Genomic DNA, 17,354 nt, shown 5'->3' with positions numbered 1-17,354 from the left:
AGGTACTTCTACCAGATATTTCAACCTGCCTTTCATGGGTACGAGTCACATTTTACAGTGCTGATCCACCCTTGTCGAACAGCATAAAGATTTTGCCCGGTTTTTCTACCTAAGTGCTATGAGTTCTGTTTCAATCACCAGTTTCCATTTTCTGATATATCTGATGAAATAATCAGCCGACCAGACGCTGGATGGGGTCGATATCCACGATACGACAACTCTTATACGAGAAACACAAGATAGGAAAAAAAGTGTTCACCAGGCACCAGAAGGGGAAGAAGAAGAAAACATTGTTAATATCATTATAACACTACATTTTATTTGTCGTGATTATTAGAAGAAATCTCGCAAGGAGTACGGACATAACTTGAGGAATATTGAGGCTTATTATGTCGTACAGATCGCCTGTGTGGAAACTTCAACCAGTGAGCTAACAGACTTGAGGATCTTACTCCATTGTTCTTTAACTGATTAATGCCATGCATAACGGAAGTTTTGTTTTAGGAAATAATGGAGACGATGAAAGACGCTTAGCGTGTATAATGAGAGATTATACTTCTCAGCAGAGAAGTACAATGAGAGGAATGTTCTTTAACAATAATAATAGAGGATGTTATAGAGGTCATTAGATATTGGTATGTAATCAAGGATGTGGGCTAATTCACTCTTTTTATTGTACTTGCCTTTTGAACTGAAACGATGGGAGTAACAAAAAGAACGTGTGTGGTGACTTTTACCAGCAAATCGTGTTCCAAAAATACAAGCCGCATGAAATAATTGTTCCTTTAGATCCTATACATTCATTATTTCTTTTAAATCAGGTCTTGCAGTTTTCTGACTGGCCTTTGATGCCTCCTAATATCATACTGTGAAGTATGAAATTTCTTTTAAACTAGAAAAATCGTTTTATATCTATCAAAAGTTAAGATAATTCTTTCTTTATCTTCACAATAAAAATCTAGACAGTCTGGAAGAAGTTTCTGGGTGAGAATATGTATAAGAAAAGCAAAAATTTTCTCTCTAGGTCATTCCAAACGGGTTTTAAGGAGTGACTTATCAAAATTTAAACCTTATTCTACGTCGGCTTTGATTAGGGAGGGATAGGGTTACATCGGTTCCGTGGTTTCTAATGTTCACGCCATGCAAATACTGCACCTATACCTTAATTAAGGACATAGTAGCTTCCTTCACAGTCCTTTCCTATCCCATCGTCACCAAACGACCCACATGCTAACGGCCATACCATGTTTAATACACCGTTTCTTGTTCGATTACTGCAGTTAAGCATGATTGGGCATTCACAATATTTGGATGGGTGAACATAACACCTATATATGTCGGTGCGATGTAGAGAAAAACTGTATTTGAGGTAGACTGGTTAGGTCTATTCCTGGGCACCTTTGCCCCCAGGAAATAACCTGATACTCATTCTTGTTGCAGGATGAGTGACCCTTGGATATCTCGTTCGTAAATATTTCGACTTCTTAACGAGGAATCGAATCCTCATTCTCCCGAATGAATCAAGCACGCCTCTACTCGGCAGCCTCTATACTGCATGATAATCGCTGGGCTTTTCCCGATTACTTTGGGTCGGAACGGGCCCAGTTTTAGGACAGGATGTTCTTTTTGACGCCAATCTTATGAGGAGGAATGTTTCACTGGATGGAAAGACTAACAGAGAAATCAGTTCAGATTGTCATAATTGAATATGATCCCTATATAAATTCAAGTGCTACTTTAACAATGGAGGGAACGCCCTGCCCACGAGCAGATCACGGTAAATGTGATCACATTTGATTGGCTAAGACACCGCATCAGAGAGGCTCAGTCTCGAGTAAGGTCATCGAAATGAGCAGACGTTTTCATATCCTTCGTAAATGTCACGATGATACCTTTCCCACCCATCGTTGTAGTCTCCAGGTAACGAACCTCACGTCCTGAAGGTTGATAAGGGTGGAGCAATACACTTAGTTCTGGAGGACGATGGTAATGTTGGAGCTTGGTGAATCATCGTATAATCACGTAGGAGTTACACAGGGCATGAGTCAGTAGGGATCAGGAGAAATCGAAGAAAATCCGCTCTGGATAACCGCTTCTAAGAGAGTATCGAGTCGTGTTCTATCAAGGCGTTAACATATGGCCATGGCCTCAGCAGATGTCGTGTGACGACTACCTCAATCACGTAGGCTGAGTGGATCTCGAACCAGCCCTCAGATCCAGGTAAAAATGTTACACCTGGCGAGAATCGAAGCCGGGGCCTCCAGATAAGAGGCAAATACGGTCTATGAGTCCAAGTGTCTCATTATCAATTACTACTTTCGTAGCAGAAATCTAAAGAATTACGATAAATCTAAGCCTTTTGGCTTAGAGAGTCACGGGTTCGATTCTCGGACGGCCGAGTATTTTAACTGTATCTATTTCTTCGAGATCGGAACTGGGGATTTGTGCTGTCTTAACACACTTCTATTCATCTACACGAAGTAGTTAATACATCCGAAAGCACAGAGTGACATGAGGAAGGGTATCCAGCCGTAAAGCTGGGCTAAGTCCAGAGAAACAAGAACCACGTGCGGCATTTAAAATTCTGCCGTTGAAATTCGCTACACTTCTTGATCTCCACTTACCACAGGAATTTAATGATGAAATGGCAAAGAAAACACACCACTAAGAACGAGTGAGTACATCCATAATTTGCATCCAGAACTTCTGTCTTTCACTTTGTACATAATAAAAAACTTGCCAGGACCAGTCTTGACCTACGGTAAGCCAAGCGTGTATGCAAATGAGTTACTGCAAGATGCTACAAAAAAGAAAAGACCATGAAAGCATCTGTAGAATTCCTCGTCTAGACAAGACAGCAAAACAAGTAGGATAAGTTCTCAAAATGTGTCATGACACTAATGAGATTGTACAAGGAAGACGTTTTGTTTTGTGAAGGTTCCTTCCGTTCGTACAGAGCTAATGTCATTCAACTCACAGTCTGTTGCATTGAACGTCCAGCTAGTGACTTTTAACCATATATGCTACCTAACATCTACCCGTATTAAATTATGCTCATTCCACGGTTGATCGCCACTTAAACGTAATGTGAATATAACAATTATATACATACCTACAGGGATAAATTAGCCTTTATATACGACTTTGCACGCGTCAAGTTTGCATTGTGCCTATTACAAATTTGTGTAAGGTGACGCGACAAAATATTTGATGGAAGTGTAACCATAGCAACCATGCACGCTGTGATGCAAAGTATTGTTACCTAGCAACTGTGTAGGCTGTGATGCAAGGTATTGTTACCTAGTAACTGTGCACGCTGTGATACAAGGTATTGTTACGTAGCAACTGTGTAGGCTGTGATATAAGGTATTGTTACGTAGCAACTGTGTAGGCTGTGATACAAAGTATTGTTACCTAGCAACCATGCACGCTGTGATGCAAAGTATTGTTACCTAGCAACTGTGTAGGCTGTGATACAAGGTATTGTTACCTAGCAACTGTGCACGCTGTGATACAAGGTATTGTTACGTAGCAACTGTGTAGGCTGTGATGCAACGTATTGTTACCTAGCAACTGTGTAGGCTGTGATATAAGGTATTGTTACCTAGCAACCATGCACGCTGTGATACAAGGTATTGTTACGTAGCAACTGTGTAGGCTGTAATGCAAGGTATTGTTACCTAGCAACCATGCAGGCCATGTCTTATGACTGGTTGCCATCTGAAATTAGCAGCCGTTGATGGATGGCTATGACCGGGAGGCATGTTGATGGTCATTTAATTTCCACAAAGAGAAAAGCGTTTGTATTTCACCATTTTTTACCGGGAACCTCAATTAGTGCTCGATAAAACTGAACATCCAGCGCGTATCGACAGTCACGTGGAATTGCAAGATTCCTCTCTTTCTTATTATAGTTCTCTTATCGAATGCAGTAAAATGTTATAATGTATATTTCTGTCCGGCTACATGGCTGACTGGATAACATGCTAGTCCTTGATCCAAGAGGTCTTGGGAGAGATTCCTGGGCGGGTCACTGGTTAGTTTCCGTGGCTCGGGGACTGGCATGAAATCGAAACACCTGTAGCAGACCTCACGGCAGGCCTACGCCATTACAAAATTAAATCGGTATTCCTCACGGTCTTCCGCCTATTTGACGGATACTTAAAATGTCAAGTTACTCCTCTTGCTGCTGTTAAATAGGCCTTGACATCTGAAGCCTGAGGCACTGCCTGACTTCTCCGCCGGTGTGGCCGCAAGGTACACTAGTATTATCCTCCCAATTACCAAGTGTAATTCATATGGAAAAGCGTACGTACGTGTTGCAAATGAAATGCTTTTACCGTGAACCTATTAACACTGCTTCATCTTCTTCGACACGACAAGGAGAACCAGTTTGAGGCCGGCTAATTGTTAACACGCACAGTATATTTAGGCTAATTACGATGATGCGCTGGAAAATGGCATGCCGCGAAAAATGCTTGCCAGCCTTCGCTATAAGGAACTCTACAAAAATGGCTAGGTCCTGAACTAAAAACATAACTGTCCATTTATGAGGTTTTATACACTACAGAAGCTTCGTTTTGTGGGTTCATCTGTTAGATCATATATTCCATCATCTCTGAAGTAATCTGTAAAAATTCCAGTCGTTCCTTTTTTTAAAGATATTGGCATCCATAACCACAGGGGCCGCTACAACTGTCGCGCTATGAATGAGGTTGCAGTTGTCATGGTCGACCAGTGATGGTGGTGGTGATTACTGTTTCAAGAGGAAGTACAACTATGCAACCATCCTCTATTAACACTAATCAGAGGGACACAATTGAATCAGTCAAAGAAAGACAGCGAGCACGAAGGGTGTGAATTTGAAAGACTCCCTAGGCCTCACAACCTAATATCGTTGCGGTCGGAAAAGAACAGGAGTTCACCAAGGGAGGTCGGACAGGATAAATGACATTGAGGAGCCTTGCACAAGTAAGTAGAAGCAATGTTAGGAATCAGCTATGGTCGCTAACCCACGCTCACAAGCAAAAGCCCCTGGGGTCCCCTTTCCGTCGCCTCTTACGACAGGCAGGACACAGGACTGCAGAAGCAAATAGGACATATGCTCCCCATCATGGAGAAAAATGCACGGACTCAAGTCATGACAGAAAGTTTTAAATAGTTGTCTCGAAATAATACGACTACTCTCTTCTTTCTTAAACATCCCTACATACACAAACAAATCCTTTCCTCTCCTGTGAATTTGTCTTGAGCGTATTGTTTCTGTTGTTCATAGCTGTTAACATTCTCTTCTTCTTCCATCTATTTTTCCCTCCATGAGAACACAATTTGGAGCAACCTTCCTTGTCTCTTCTCCACAACCATCTGTCATCTGTCTTGATGTCAATGTTTCGCCACACTCTACACTTCGTGAACATCTTTCTTAAATTAATAGGGATTGTCTTACACGCCGAAAGCCCTCTCACTTTCCCGGTAGGTGTTCTGCTTATTTTTTCTTCTGTCCATCTTCCATCCTATGTTCACAGACTCCTCAAATATCAGAATGACATTTACTTGTTGTAATTTCGTTGCTTCTAGTGTTACATTAACGGCAGTTTTCTACTCTCATTACCAAACTCTTGCCAATGTTAACCTTCATTCAGAACTTTTTGTCTGATTTCGCTAATACCATCACATCATTCGCGTATTTATTTATTTTTTTCTGACAGCGTTCATCTCGCCTTAGAACAGGCTCCCAATTAGTTCTCCACTTCGCACGATTGGTCACGTCGTTTCGGATGACATTTACGGTCTCAGCGTGTCAAGCCATCACTTCTTGGATCTTTATGGCGGTCGGCGTCCTGGAAGGTTCTTCGGTCTTCGCAGCCGAGTTGCCATCACTCCACAAGACGTGGCTATACCGCCGCAGATGAGCAGCCAGCATTCTATTGGCCATCGGCGCTACCCGGAATATCCTGTCTGGGGATAGGATCCAAACCTGCAAAGTCCCGATCTTAAACATTATAAAAAGAATACTGAACGTATCCCGATACGATTTCTCGTGTTCATCATTTACACAAATGGCCATACGTGTGAAACCGTGCGCAAACGCTACTATTGTACTGTGTTTCCGAAATGACGAGTGTTAGCCTTCACACATGCACAGCTCTTGTGACATCACCTTCATGTATTCTATTGATGATTCACTCCCCAGAAAATTACTACTTTGTTGCATCCTTGGTATGTTCGTTACGTCATCATAGTTATTGCAGTAGATTCCTGACTGGACATCACTGATCGGTCCGGGATTACCTCATCGCTAAATAAAAGCTCTGGTACATCAACGACAAGAGTGTATCGGAAACACTTCGATAATGCCAATAACAAATTCATCAATATTAATAAATACACTGCAATTGGAAAATGTTCCAATGACGATGCCAGATTGCAGAATTCTTCTTCTTCATCAGCAGTTTTATAAATCAAAGAACTGCAGCACTCTTTCCTGACTTCCATCTTTCCTCTAATCTGCTCCATATCCTGCATCGTATCTTTCCATATCCTTTGAGGCTTTTTCTCGTAGTCTCTTTCCTGTCAATTTCTCTGTAAAACACTTTCTCCTATTCATATCATGTGTCCGTACCATTTCACCTTTATTCATTCCATCCTGTCCTGTAGTCTTGAATCTCCAATCCTCTTTTCACGTCTTCATTTCTTGAAGTATTTTATCTCGTCTCTTCTTTGATATCTGAAGGGAATTTCACCTCTCATAGAGTCCAATACGTGCTGCATGACAAGTCGAATACAAAACTTACTTGTGAAACTAATTTTCTGTCAAACTTATGTAGCATCTGGGTAGCATCCAGAACAGAGGTTAGGAACATTACATGGTGGCGTAGAGATTTACTGGCGATTGAACTTCAACTGAACATAAAGACAACTATAATGCATTCAACCCCAATGAAAGACATGTTGTGCTGTCGACTCGTATTACAGCATAGAAAGTCACCAAGCATTAAAACATATTGAGTTTCCTTGTATCCTGTATGATTTAGTTCTAGTGATTCATGTCCTTTGTTCAATTGAACTGATACAGATACTTAGGATGTATTTTGACAAATTTAAAATTGTTTCTCTTTTTTCACAGGTTTGAAGGGCATTAATTTATTGCGCCGACATCATGGGGCGCGCAACTCTTCTTCTAGGTAAGTCACTAAAGGAATAATTGTTCAGATTATCAGATTTGTAATATGATTACTAGATACAGGATATTTAGGCCTTCACTTTCTCTTTCTCAAGTGAATAGCAAGTGTAGCCCGGACATCCGTTAAGATTATCAGATGCTATGTTACTCTAATGACATTGTGGAAGACACTTCCCACTAGCACATCCGTGCTCTAATTATTATTTTTAATTCAATCAGGGATCTAGAAGCAAAAGTCATTATCTTAAAAGAGCTACCTCTTTAGGTGATTTTGCAGTGATGAAGAATTGAATTAGATATACGAGGCTAGTTGCATGAAGCACCTCCTTTTGCTCTGCTGACGGGAGCATTGGACTCTACAGGACACCGGAGGCGTTGATAATCATTATGATCCAAAACCACTTCACGAAGGTCGGTCGGAACAGTGTCCAGGGAGTCCACACCTCTCTCGACAGCATACGATAGGATCAGGAGACTTTGGGGGCCAGGCAAGCATCTTCCAATCAGACAAAATTTGGAGACCACTGGCTGGTGCACGATTGGAGGTGAACAAATGGGTGGAGATATTGTGACAGCCAGTCCCTGATCCTCGATGAGGAACGTTCACAGTTGTACGTTTACCGTAGCCTACTATAACACTCGCCTGACCTAGGACAACGCCATTCCGGCGCAATATTACTATGAATTCAGCCTTACGGTTTCAGATAATAATTTCTCAAATCAAACTCCGTATCAAGAAACTTATTTTCTTGAAAATTTAATTTTGAACAAGAATAATCTTCAACATGGGGAGCCTCCCTGGTGACCACGTCAAGTCTACAATGGTCTGATATTGGGATTAGCCGGTTCGAGATCTGCTGGTCGAAAAATATTTCACCATCAGAATGTTGACCATCAGGGTAGGAGATGGTGGTAGTAATGATTGTTTTAAGAGGGAATACAAGTAGGCAACGAGGACTCCGGCACTTTGAAAAAAGATGGTGTTAGTCGTAGAAAGAAAAGTCCACTCTAGCCGTCGGAGTCGGAAAAGAACAAGAGTTGACCAAGGGAGGTCGGTGAGGAGCTTGGCACAACTAAGTGGAAGACTCAGCTAAGGGCCCCGTACTACAGGCAGGGGATACGAGTAGGTGAGGTGTTCTGAGTGCCGAATACCTGAGTGAGGGCATGGGGCGCTTTCTCGTCGTTCACTTCAGGTTGAGCATCCAGACGTAAAAAGCACCTTACGAAGATTCATCTCACTTCATATCCTGAACCTGTAACGAAACGCGACAGGCTGTGACACACGCATAGAGTCTCCATGTTTTCTGTGCTCTAGTTAACAGTTTTCATCCTAAACAGATTAGGCATCTGGTTACACAAAGAATGCTAAGAACACCTTGGACAGCGCCAAAATTTCTGCCTTTAAACCTTTTAATCCTTTTTGTACGTCATTTATTCTCAGAGGCTTTATTCGAAAACGAAATAGTGTTAATGAAAATCGTCACTATTTAAATAACTGAGACCCAGTGCGTGTCGTATTTTCTCTCATGTTTTCTATCAAGCTGTTTGTCAACCATTCAGATCAGATCGGGTAGTTTCCGAACTGTAAGCGTGAATGTGAGCACATGACTTTGTTACAAGAAGGTTGGAATGTGTAAAGTCTGGTTTTATAGACAACGTCACGTCAAAATGCGTACTTGGTTCACAACGGCTGAGAATCCTTCATTTGGTACTTTGTTAAGTTGTAGTGGAAGGCTAAGTAAGAACACATTCCCTTGTTGGCGAGTTGCAGCTATAGGAATTCTCATGCGCCATTACACGAAAGAGACTGTAGAAGCGGTATAATTGCAAAATACTTTTCGTGTGAGATAATCTTTGTAACCTCCATCGCGTGAGAATACTGCTGAACAACACCATTATGACACAATTATAGAACAAAGACTCGCCCTTGCAGCAGAACACTACTAATTAATGCAGTTCTTGTGAACATGCATGAATACTGTAGCTGCCTTCTTTCACACACAACATAGTCTTTCGACATCCCTTCTGAGCAGCTGAGGAATATCCCATCCAGTCTAACGACTTGGTTACGGGAGACGACAGTCCCATGTGAAACTCTGGAATGTGGGAACGAGGATTGTGCTATATCAGGTCGATCAAATGGAAAATGAAATGTTTTTTGTCCGGGTGTCTACTCAATTTGCAAAGAAATAACCTCAACTTTTCATAAACATACCCTGAATTAAATTGTAATTTCCCCTATCCAACAGTGACCTGATTGCAGAATATCAAAGTCGGTCAAAGTGAAAGTCTTAATATCTATCTGCTGGAGAGTATTGGTTGTATTGATTAAGGCATTGGATCTTCCATGCATAACCTAAATGACGGTCATTATGGCAGCTCGGAGCGCAGCCAACCAAGCGATCAATCGAATTAATATTGTCATAAGCCAAAAACGGTTCCTAGATGATATGGAAGGGTTGCGAAATGTTGAATACACTGGCAGCCCTCTGAATTTTACTTCCTACGTTAGCGAGCAGATGCTTGCAGTGGCGGAGGTACACATACACCCAGGTTACAGGTGCGCAAGTGAGCCTTGTGTCCGTGTTCTGCAATCGAATATTGAAGGTTGGATGTCTGCACCTTGCTTAAATGATGACTAGTAATAACATCCTGCACAACGAGTTATATATAAACATTAGGGGTACGATCCATCCGCTACATCGCGGAAGAACGGACTAGACGGCATTTCCAAATAACTAAATTAGTTGGCATTTTAACGTATTACTGCCAAAAACTCCGGCGTCTACTGATGAGGAAATGTGTGGGCGGCAGTCCGACGTAACCTCACACGGAGCGTCCAGTACATGCCACTAATTTGAAGGCTTGAACCCAGACTGCAGAAGTTCGATTTGGGAAATTATCACCCAAAATTTATTTTATCTGCTCGACGCTGCAACACGACCGGAAGCAAACTAACGTATTCGTGCCTTATTGACAACCCTCAATGCAGACAATGACTAGCACAGCTTTCCAGACGTATATTGCCCTGCCATGGGTTCGGAGGTTGAGAACACTTTAAAAACGGCATTCGGAAGTGAAATCTGTTCTGTGCCATGCTCGTTACGTATAGGTTAAAGATCCTCAGGCCACTTTTCATCTTTAGAATACATTATAAATCCGTATTCACTCGCTGGTCCGTTTCACCCGCGGTCTTCTTTCTTATACTGCATCTTCCATTTACGTATCGTCGTTCTTAACTGGAAGACAATTTCTGGCTACATCACTTGTATAAATGTACAGTATGATGAAACCTATACGTAAAAGACATAATTGAATTTTTGTTGCAAATTAATTAAGCGTTTTGTGCTTAGCGGCTGTTGTTTCAATGTAAACAGAACAGGTTTACCAAAAAGCAAAGTCACCTTCGTACAGGCCATGAAGGCCGTTGGAGGAGTGGAAGGTAAAGGCTTCCACTTTCCGTAACCTCGGCACGTGATGGCATAGAGTGGTTAGCTCTACGCCCGGCCGCCTTTGCCCCCAGGAATTAACCTAGTACTCATTTTTGGTGTAGGCTGAGTGAACCTCAGGGCCATATGCACCCCCGGAAGTGGAAATCTCGTTTCTTAAATTTTATGACTTCCTGACGGGGATTCGAACTCACGTCCTTCCGGGCGAACCAACAGGATTACCAGCATGACTTAATATTTAAAATTAATCCCTTCTTAGATGAAACAATATCCTGTAGGATGTGGTGATCACTGGTCTTCTAAGGTTCAGCCTTTCGTTCAAAATTCTGCCAATTTATATGGTTTTTACAATATAGTCCCCTTCCTTTAGATGTATGTGATATTAAATTTCAATTGTTGAAAGTTTATCTTCTGTGTACTTCCTACTTTTGTCCCGTTGCATATCATGTTTTAGGACCACTTTTCAATCTTTGAAATCATGAAAGTGAAGAATGATCTACAGTGATACCATAAATATATCAAGTAGTTTCAGGGATTCCATTTCATTACAGCCCTCATCGAATAACCAAAATTTGTATAACAATCTTCTGGAAGTATGAGTGACATTAAGAGGTAATTTTATGAATAACTTTCGAGTCCAAGAAGAAAGGCGTTCTGTCCGGATGAACATTGTGCTCCATGCCCACTCTTATGACGCACAAGGGTGTGTTTGTGCAGTACTCACATTATTTCGTGGCCAGTTCAGTTGAAAACTTGTAATAATGGTAACCAGGAGAAATAGAAAGAAGTATGTTACAACGCAACACTCTGACATAGCCTGTCCTTTATCTTTTGATTGTTCGTTGATTAAGGTGTTTCATACATTGTATTGTGAGAGGAGATTCAGACAGTTATTTATCTCTTCTCTTTTCAGCTCTCCTTGCCATAAGCCATGCAGCTTGGGTAAGTGACTCTTTATTACATAAATATTTGCTTTAAACAAATACGTTGATTTAAAGAAAAACCTACAGAAAATTAATTCCATTATATTTATTTAGTTGATTTAAAGATAATTACTGGATAGGTTTCAAATTAAATATTTACATAATATTACCCGCTTTATATTTTTGTACGATATATTGCATGAAATATGGAGTAGTTAACCCTGCCACTTATGCAACCTTCCCTAAGCTGGCAAAGAAACCACAAGGCCTTCATATGGAAATATTCTTTTTGCAGTTATAGGTCAGATTTCAACAGGAAGCAATTAAAGCCTGGGCCGTCCAACACCTATGTTTTAAGAGTTCATAAAAATTAGGAGCAATGCCTTTACAACCCCTCATTTTTATGCAACCTACCCCCAAAAATTATTGCAGGTTATAGACCATTAAAATCAGATTGATTGTACAGTAATATATTTTAATATTACACAGATCGGCCTCATAATTAATACATTACTGAAATCCTCCCCACTAGTGGTTAAATATCCGCCCCTAAATTATATTTTGTCGTTCTGCTACCATTTGTAAACAAAATATGAACTTGTTTGTGTACTTTCCTATTAGGGTGAAGAAGGGTATTCTTACCCCAAGCCAAGTAAGCCCTTTCCTCCTGGTCCTGGAGGTGATTTTACGGGAGGAAGACCTGGAGGACCCGGTGGACCAACTGGAAGGCCAGGAGGTACTGGACCTGGTGGACCCTTCGGACAAGGAGGACCTGGAGGTCCCGGAGGACCAACTGGCGGATACCCATCTGAAAGGCCTGGAGGTACCGGATCTGGTGGACCCTTCGGACAAGGAGGACCTGGAGGACCTGGAGGTCCCGGAGGACCAACTGGCGGATATCAATCTGGAATACCTGGAGGTACTGGACCTAGTGGACCTGGTGGACCCTTCGGACCAGGAAGACCTGGAGGTCCAGGACGTCCCGGAGGACCAACTGGCGGATACCCGTTTGGAAGACCTGGAGGTGCAGGACCTAGCGGACCTTTCAGGCCCGGTAGTCGCCCGACAACTCCCGAAGATCAAGGATATCCCTCTGGACGACCAAGTGGCCCAGGGTTTGCGCCAGGAGGTCCTACAGGTCCTAGTGGGCCCTTCGGACCAGGAGGATCTGGAGGACCAGGTGGACCTGGAGGACCAAATGGACCAACCGGTGGTTACCCATCTACAAGACCTAGCGGCCCTAGTGGACCTGGAGGACCCGGTGGATACCCATCGGGAAGACCTGGTGGACCCTTCGGACCAGGAGGACCAGGAGGACCAGGAGGACCAGGAGGTCCCGGTGGACCAGGAAGCAGGCCTGGAGGATATCCGTCCGAAAGACCCGGAGGAACGGGAAGACCAAATGACACTCCAACCGGACCAAGTGGGCCATTTGGACCAGGCGGTCCTGGTGGACCAGGAAGCTCACCTGTGGGATATCCATTTGGAAGACCAAGTGGTCCCGGTTTCGGACCTGGCGGACCAATCGGACCTTTCGGTCCCGGTGGACCCGGTGGACCCGGTGGATCAGGCGGTCCTGGAGGAAGACCTGATGGTTACCCAGCTGGTCCCGGTGGGCCCGGTGGACCAGGCGGTCCTGGAGGAAGACCTGGTGGTTACCCAGCCAGTCCCGGTGGACCCGGTGGACCGGGCGGTCCTGGAGGAAGACCTGGTGGTTACCCAGCTGGTCCCGGTGGACCCGGTGGACCAGGCGGTCCTGGAGGAAGACCTGGTGGTTACCCAGCTGGTCCCAGTGGGCCCGGTGTACAAGGCGGTCCTGGAGGAAGACCTGGTGGTTACCCAGCTGGTCCCGGTGGACCAGGCGGCCCTGGAGGAAGACCTGGTGGTTACCCAACGGGTCCCGGTGTACCAGGCGGTCCTGGAGGAAGACCTGGCGGTTACCCAGCTGGTCCCGGTGGACCCGGTGGACCAGGCGGTCCTGGAGGAAGACCTGGTGGTTACCCAACTGGTCCCAGTGGACCAGGCAGTCCTGGAGGAAGACCTGGTGGTTACCCAGCTGGACCCGGTGGACCGGGCGGTCCTGGAGGAAGACCTGGTGGTTACCCAGCTGGTCCCGGTGGACCCGGTGGACCAGGCGGTCCTGGAGGAAGACCTGGTGGTTACCCAGCTGGTCCCGGTGGACCAGGCGGCCCTGGAGGAAGACCTGGTGGTTACCCAACGGGTCCCGGTGTACCAGGCGGTCCTGGAGGAAGACCTGGCGGTTACCCAGCTGGTCCCGGTGGACCCGGTGGACCAGGCGGTCCTGGAGGAAGACCTGGTGGTTACCCAACTGGTCCCAGTGGACCAGGCAGTCCTGGAGGAAGACCTGGTGGTTACCCAGCTGGACCCGGTGGACCGGGCGGTCCTGGAGGAAGACCTGGTGGTTACCCAGCTGGTCCCGGTGGACCCGGTGGACCAGGCGGTCCTGGAGGAAGACCTGGTGGTTACCCAACTGGTCCCGGTGGACCCGGTGGACCAGGAAGTATACCTGGGAAATATCCATCTGGAAGACCAAATGACACTCCAACCGGACCAAGTGGGCCATTTGGACCTGGAGGACCCAGCGGACCTTTCGGTCCCGGCGGACCCGGTGGTCCAGCTGGACCTGGAGGAAGACCTGGTGGTTACCCAACCGGACCCGGTGGTCCAGCTGGACCTGGAGGAAGACCTGGTGGTTACCCAACCAGTCCTGGTGGACCCGGTGGTCCAGCTGGACCTGGAGGAAGACCTGGTGGTTACCCAACCGGTCCCGGTGGACCCGGTGGTCCATCTGGCCCTGGAGGAAGACCTGGTGGTTACCCAACCGGTCCCGCTGGACCCGGTGGTCCAGCTGGACCTGGAGGAAGACCTGGTGGTTACCCAACTGGTCCCGGCGGACCCGGTGGTCCATTTGGACCTGGAGGAAGACCTGGTGATTATCCAACTGGCCCTGGTGGACCATTCGGACCAGGCGGTCCCGGCGGCCCTGGTGGTCCTATTGGTGGTATTGGCGGAACTGGTGGTACTGGAGGTACAGGTGGTACAGGTGGTACCGGCCCTGCAGGTCCTGATGGTCCATACCCAGAGGGCTCTCCTGGTCCTGACGGACCTTACCCTACCGGCAGCCCCGGACCTGATGGCCCGTTCGATGATGGTGACTACTCAGCCATCCCCGGTGAACCCGGTAAAGACTACCCAATTTATGCTGAAATTCCTCTGACCTCCTTCAGCTGTGATAGTCAACGATTCCCTGGCTACTATGCGGACGTGGAGGCACAGTGCCAAGTATTCCATATCTGCGCGAACAATCGCACTTACGATTTCCTCTGTCCGAATGGCACAGTGTTCCACCAGGAGTATCTCGTGTGTGTCTGGTGGGACCAATTCGATTGTGGTTCTGCTCCTAGTCTGTACGGCGTCAATGAATTCATCTACGACTACACCATATTCGGTAGTCTTGATGGAGGTAGACCTACAGGAGGTCCTATTGGTCGACCAGGTAGTGCCCCAGTAGGGTTCCCAGGAACTGGAACAGGTGGATTCCCTAGTGGTGGACAAGGAGCCCCTGGTGGACGACCAGGTAGTAGTCCAGGAGGATTCCCAGGAACTGGAACAGGTGGATTCCCTAGTGGTGGACAAGGAGCCCCTGGTGGACGACCAGGTAGTGGTCCAGGGGGATTCCCAGGAACTGGAACAGGTGGATTCCCTAGTGGTGGACAAGGAGCCCCTGGTGGACGACCAGGTAGTGGTCCAGGGGGATTCCCAGGAACTGGAACAGGTGGATTCCCTAGTGGTGGACAAGGAGCACCCGGTGGACGACCAGGCAGTGGTCCAGGGGGATTCCCAGGAACTGGAACAGGTGGATTCCCTAGTGGTGGACAAGGAGCACCTGGTGGACGACCAGGTAGTGGTCCAGGGGGATTCCCAGGAACTGGAACAGGTGGATTCCCTAGTGGTGGACAAGGAGCCCCTGGTGGACGACCAGGTAGTGGTCCAGGGGGATTCCCAGGAACTGGAACAGGTGGATTCCCTAGTGGTGGACAAGGAGCCCCTGGTGGACGACCAGGTAGTGGTCCAGGGGGATTCCCAGGAACTGGAACAGGTGGATTCCCTAGTGGTGGACAAGGAGCCCCTGGTGGACGACCAGGTAGTGGTCCAGGGGGATTCCCAGGAACTGGAACAGGTGGATTCCCTAGTGGTGGACAAGGAGCACCTGGTGGACGACCAGGTAGTGGTCCAGGGGGATTCCCAGGAACTGGAACAGGTGGATTCCCTAGTGGTGGACAAGGAGCCCCTGGTGGACGACCAGGTAGTGGTCCAGGGGGATTCCCAGGAACTGGAACAGGTGGTTACCCGACAGCGCCAGGTGGTCCTGGTGGGATTTCTGGAGGCGGTCCAGGGGGTTACCCCAGCAGCCCCGCAGGACCTGGAGGTCGCCCAGGAGGTTCCGGCGGTTTCCCTAGCGGTGGTACCGGAGGTCGACCAGGTGGAGCTCCTGGAGGACCTGGACGTCCAACAATCCAAGGTGATTACACGAGCGGCGGACCTGGAGGGCCAGGTGGACGTCCTGGTGGCAGTTATCCAAGCGGAGGACCTGGAGATCAAGGTGGACCCGGAGGTCCTGGAAGTCGGCCAGGTTCAGGACCCGGAGGTTATCCAGGAGGTGGTTCAACAGGTCCAGGAGGACCCGGAGGTCCTGGAGGCCGTCCCGGTGGAGGATCCGGAGGCTATCCAAGCCGTCCTGGCGGACCCTCAGGTCCAAGCGGTCCTCAAAGTGGAAGGCCCGGTGGCTTCCCCGGTGGTCCAGGCGGACCTCAAGGTGGAGGGTCCGGAGGTCCGGGAGCTCCAGGCGGAACTCAGGCCGCTCGACCTGACAGAGAGTACCTACCCCCTTACTCAGGGTAGATCGCTCCTCTTGTACTCGGCATCACTCGACGACTGACCACAACTGTCTGCCCCCAGCAGCCAGCGACCCGGCGAACAGATGGCGCCTTGATTCTTACCCGAACGTGATCCGCATCCCCACGACGCCAACAAGCTCCATCCCAAGAGAGACTCGCTGTGTGCTGGGAGGCCAGCATGTTTTTAAGTTATGAAAATAGAATCTCAGTTTTGATGAGGTTCAAATGTTTTTTTACAGTGAAAATGTTGTTTGATTATGGAAACTAATTTAATTCTTCTCTTGTTTTTATTGAAGAGCAAATGTTTTTCCTAAAAGTTACTTTTTTAGTTTTTCTTAATGTATATAACTTATATTTCTCAATTTGTTTGAGAGACAATGTTGCCAATTATATTTATGTGAAATAAAGGATGTTCCTTTTGCACATATAAAGTTGTTCCTTCTTTCTTTCATTTAGCAAATTTGTTTCCCTTTTCTAAATCCTTTTTTCTCATTTCTTCTTTTTGTAAGCATTTTCCCGCTTCTTTGTGGGGTCAGTAACTCTCACTCCTATTCTTAGGCCTATTGTTTCTATGTTATGTAGCGTAACAAGTACGCTGCACAATGGTTATGCTACGATAGATTAGGGGATCAGCCCCTAGAACTTATGTTTTCTCACTACACTTCCTAGTAACCAAATTAGTTTGCATTTTAACCTAGTACAAGTGACGTTGCACACAGTCAAGGTTTAACCGGTATTTGCAAGTTGTACGTACATTGCATAACAATTTCTAACTGTGGTTCACTTTTGATGGAAGTTCAGAAATGTCTCTGCCAGCGCTCTGTAACTCTCAATCTTAGATCATGTTCTGACCAGAGAGCGCGGATCTCTCTCACTTACG

At 46.2% G+C, this 17,354-nt stretch overlaps 1 protein-coding gene across 1 annotated transcript; it reads left to right on the top strand.

Moving 5' to 3' along the window:
• Positions 1-7,123: 7,123 nt before the first annotated feature.
• On the top strand, positions 7,124-16,771 carry LOC136885009 (collagen alpha-1(I) chain). Its single transcript, XM_068230057.1, has 3 exons — positions 7,124-7,184; positions 11,546-11,574; positions 12,177-16,771. Exons 1-3 carry the CDS (start codon positions 7,160-7,162, stop codon positions 16,476-16,478), a joined length of 4,356 nt encoding a protein of 1,451 aa, XP_068086158.1. The 5' UTR covers positions 7,124-7,159; the 3' UTR covers positions 16,479-16,771.
• The last annotated feature ends 583 nt before the right edge of the window (positions 16,772-17,354 follow it).

This window comes from Anabrus simplex, chromosome 13 (genome assembly GCF_040414725.1).
Source record: "Anabrus simplex isolate iqAnaSimp1 chromosome 13, ASM4041472v1, whole genome shotgun sequence".
Classification (NCBI taxonomy): domain Eukaryota; kingdom Metazoa; phylum Arthropoda; class Insecta; order Orthoptera; family Tettigoniidae; genus Anabrus; species Anabrus simplex.
The sequence above is the reverse complement of the archived record's forward strand: the minus strand, read 5'-3'. Positions and strand labels throughout refer to the sequence as shown.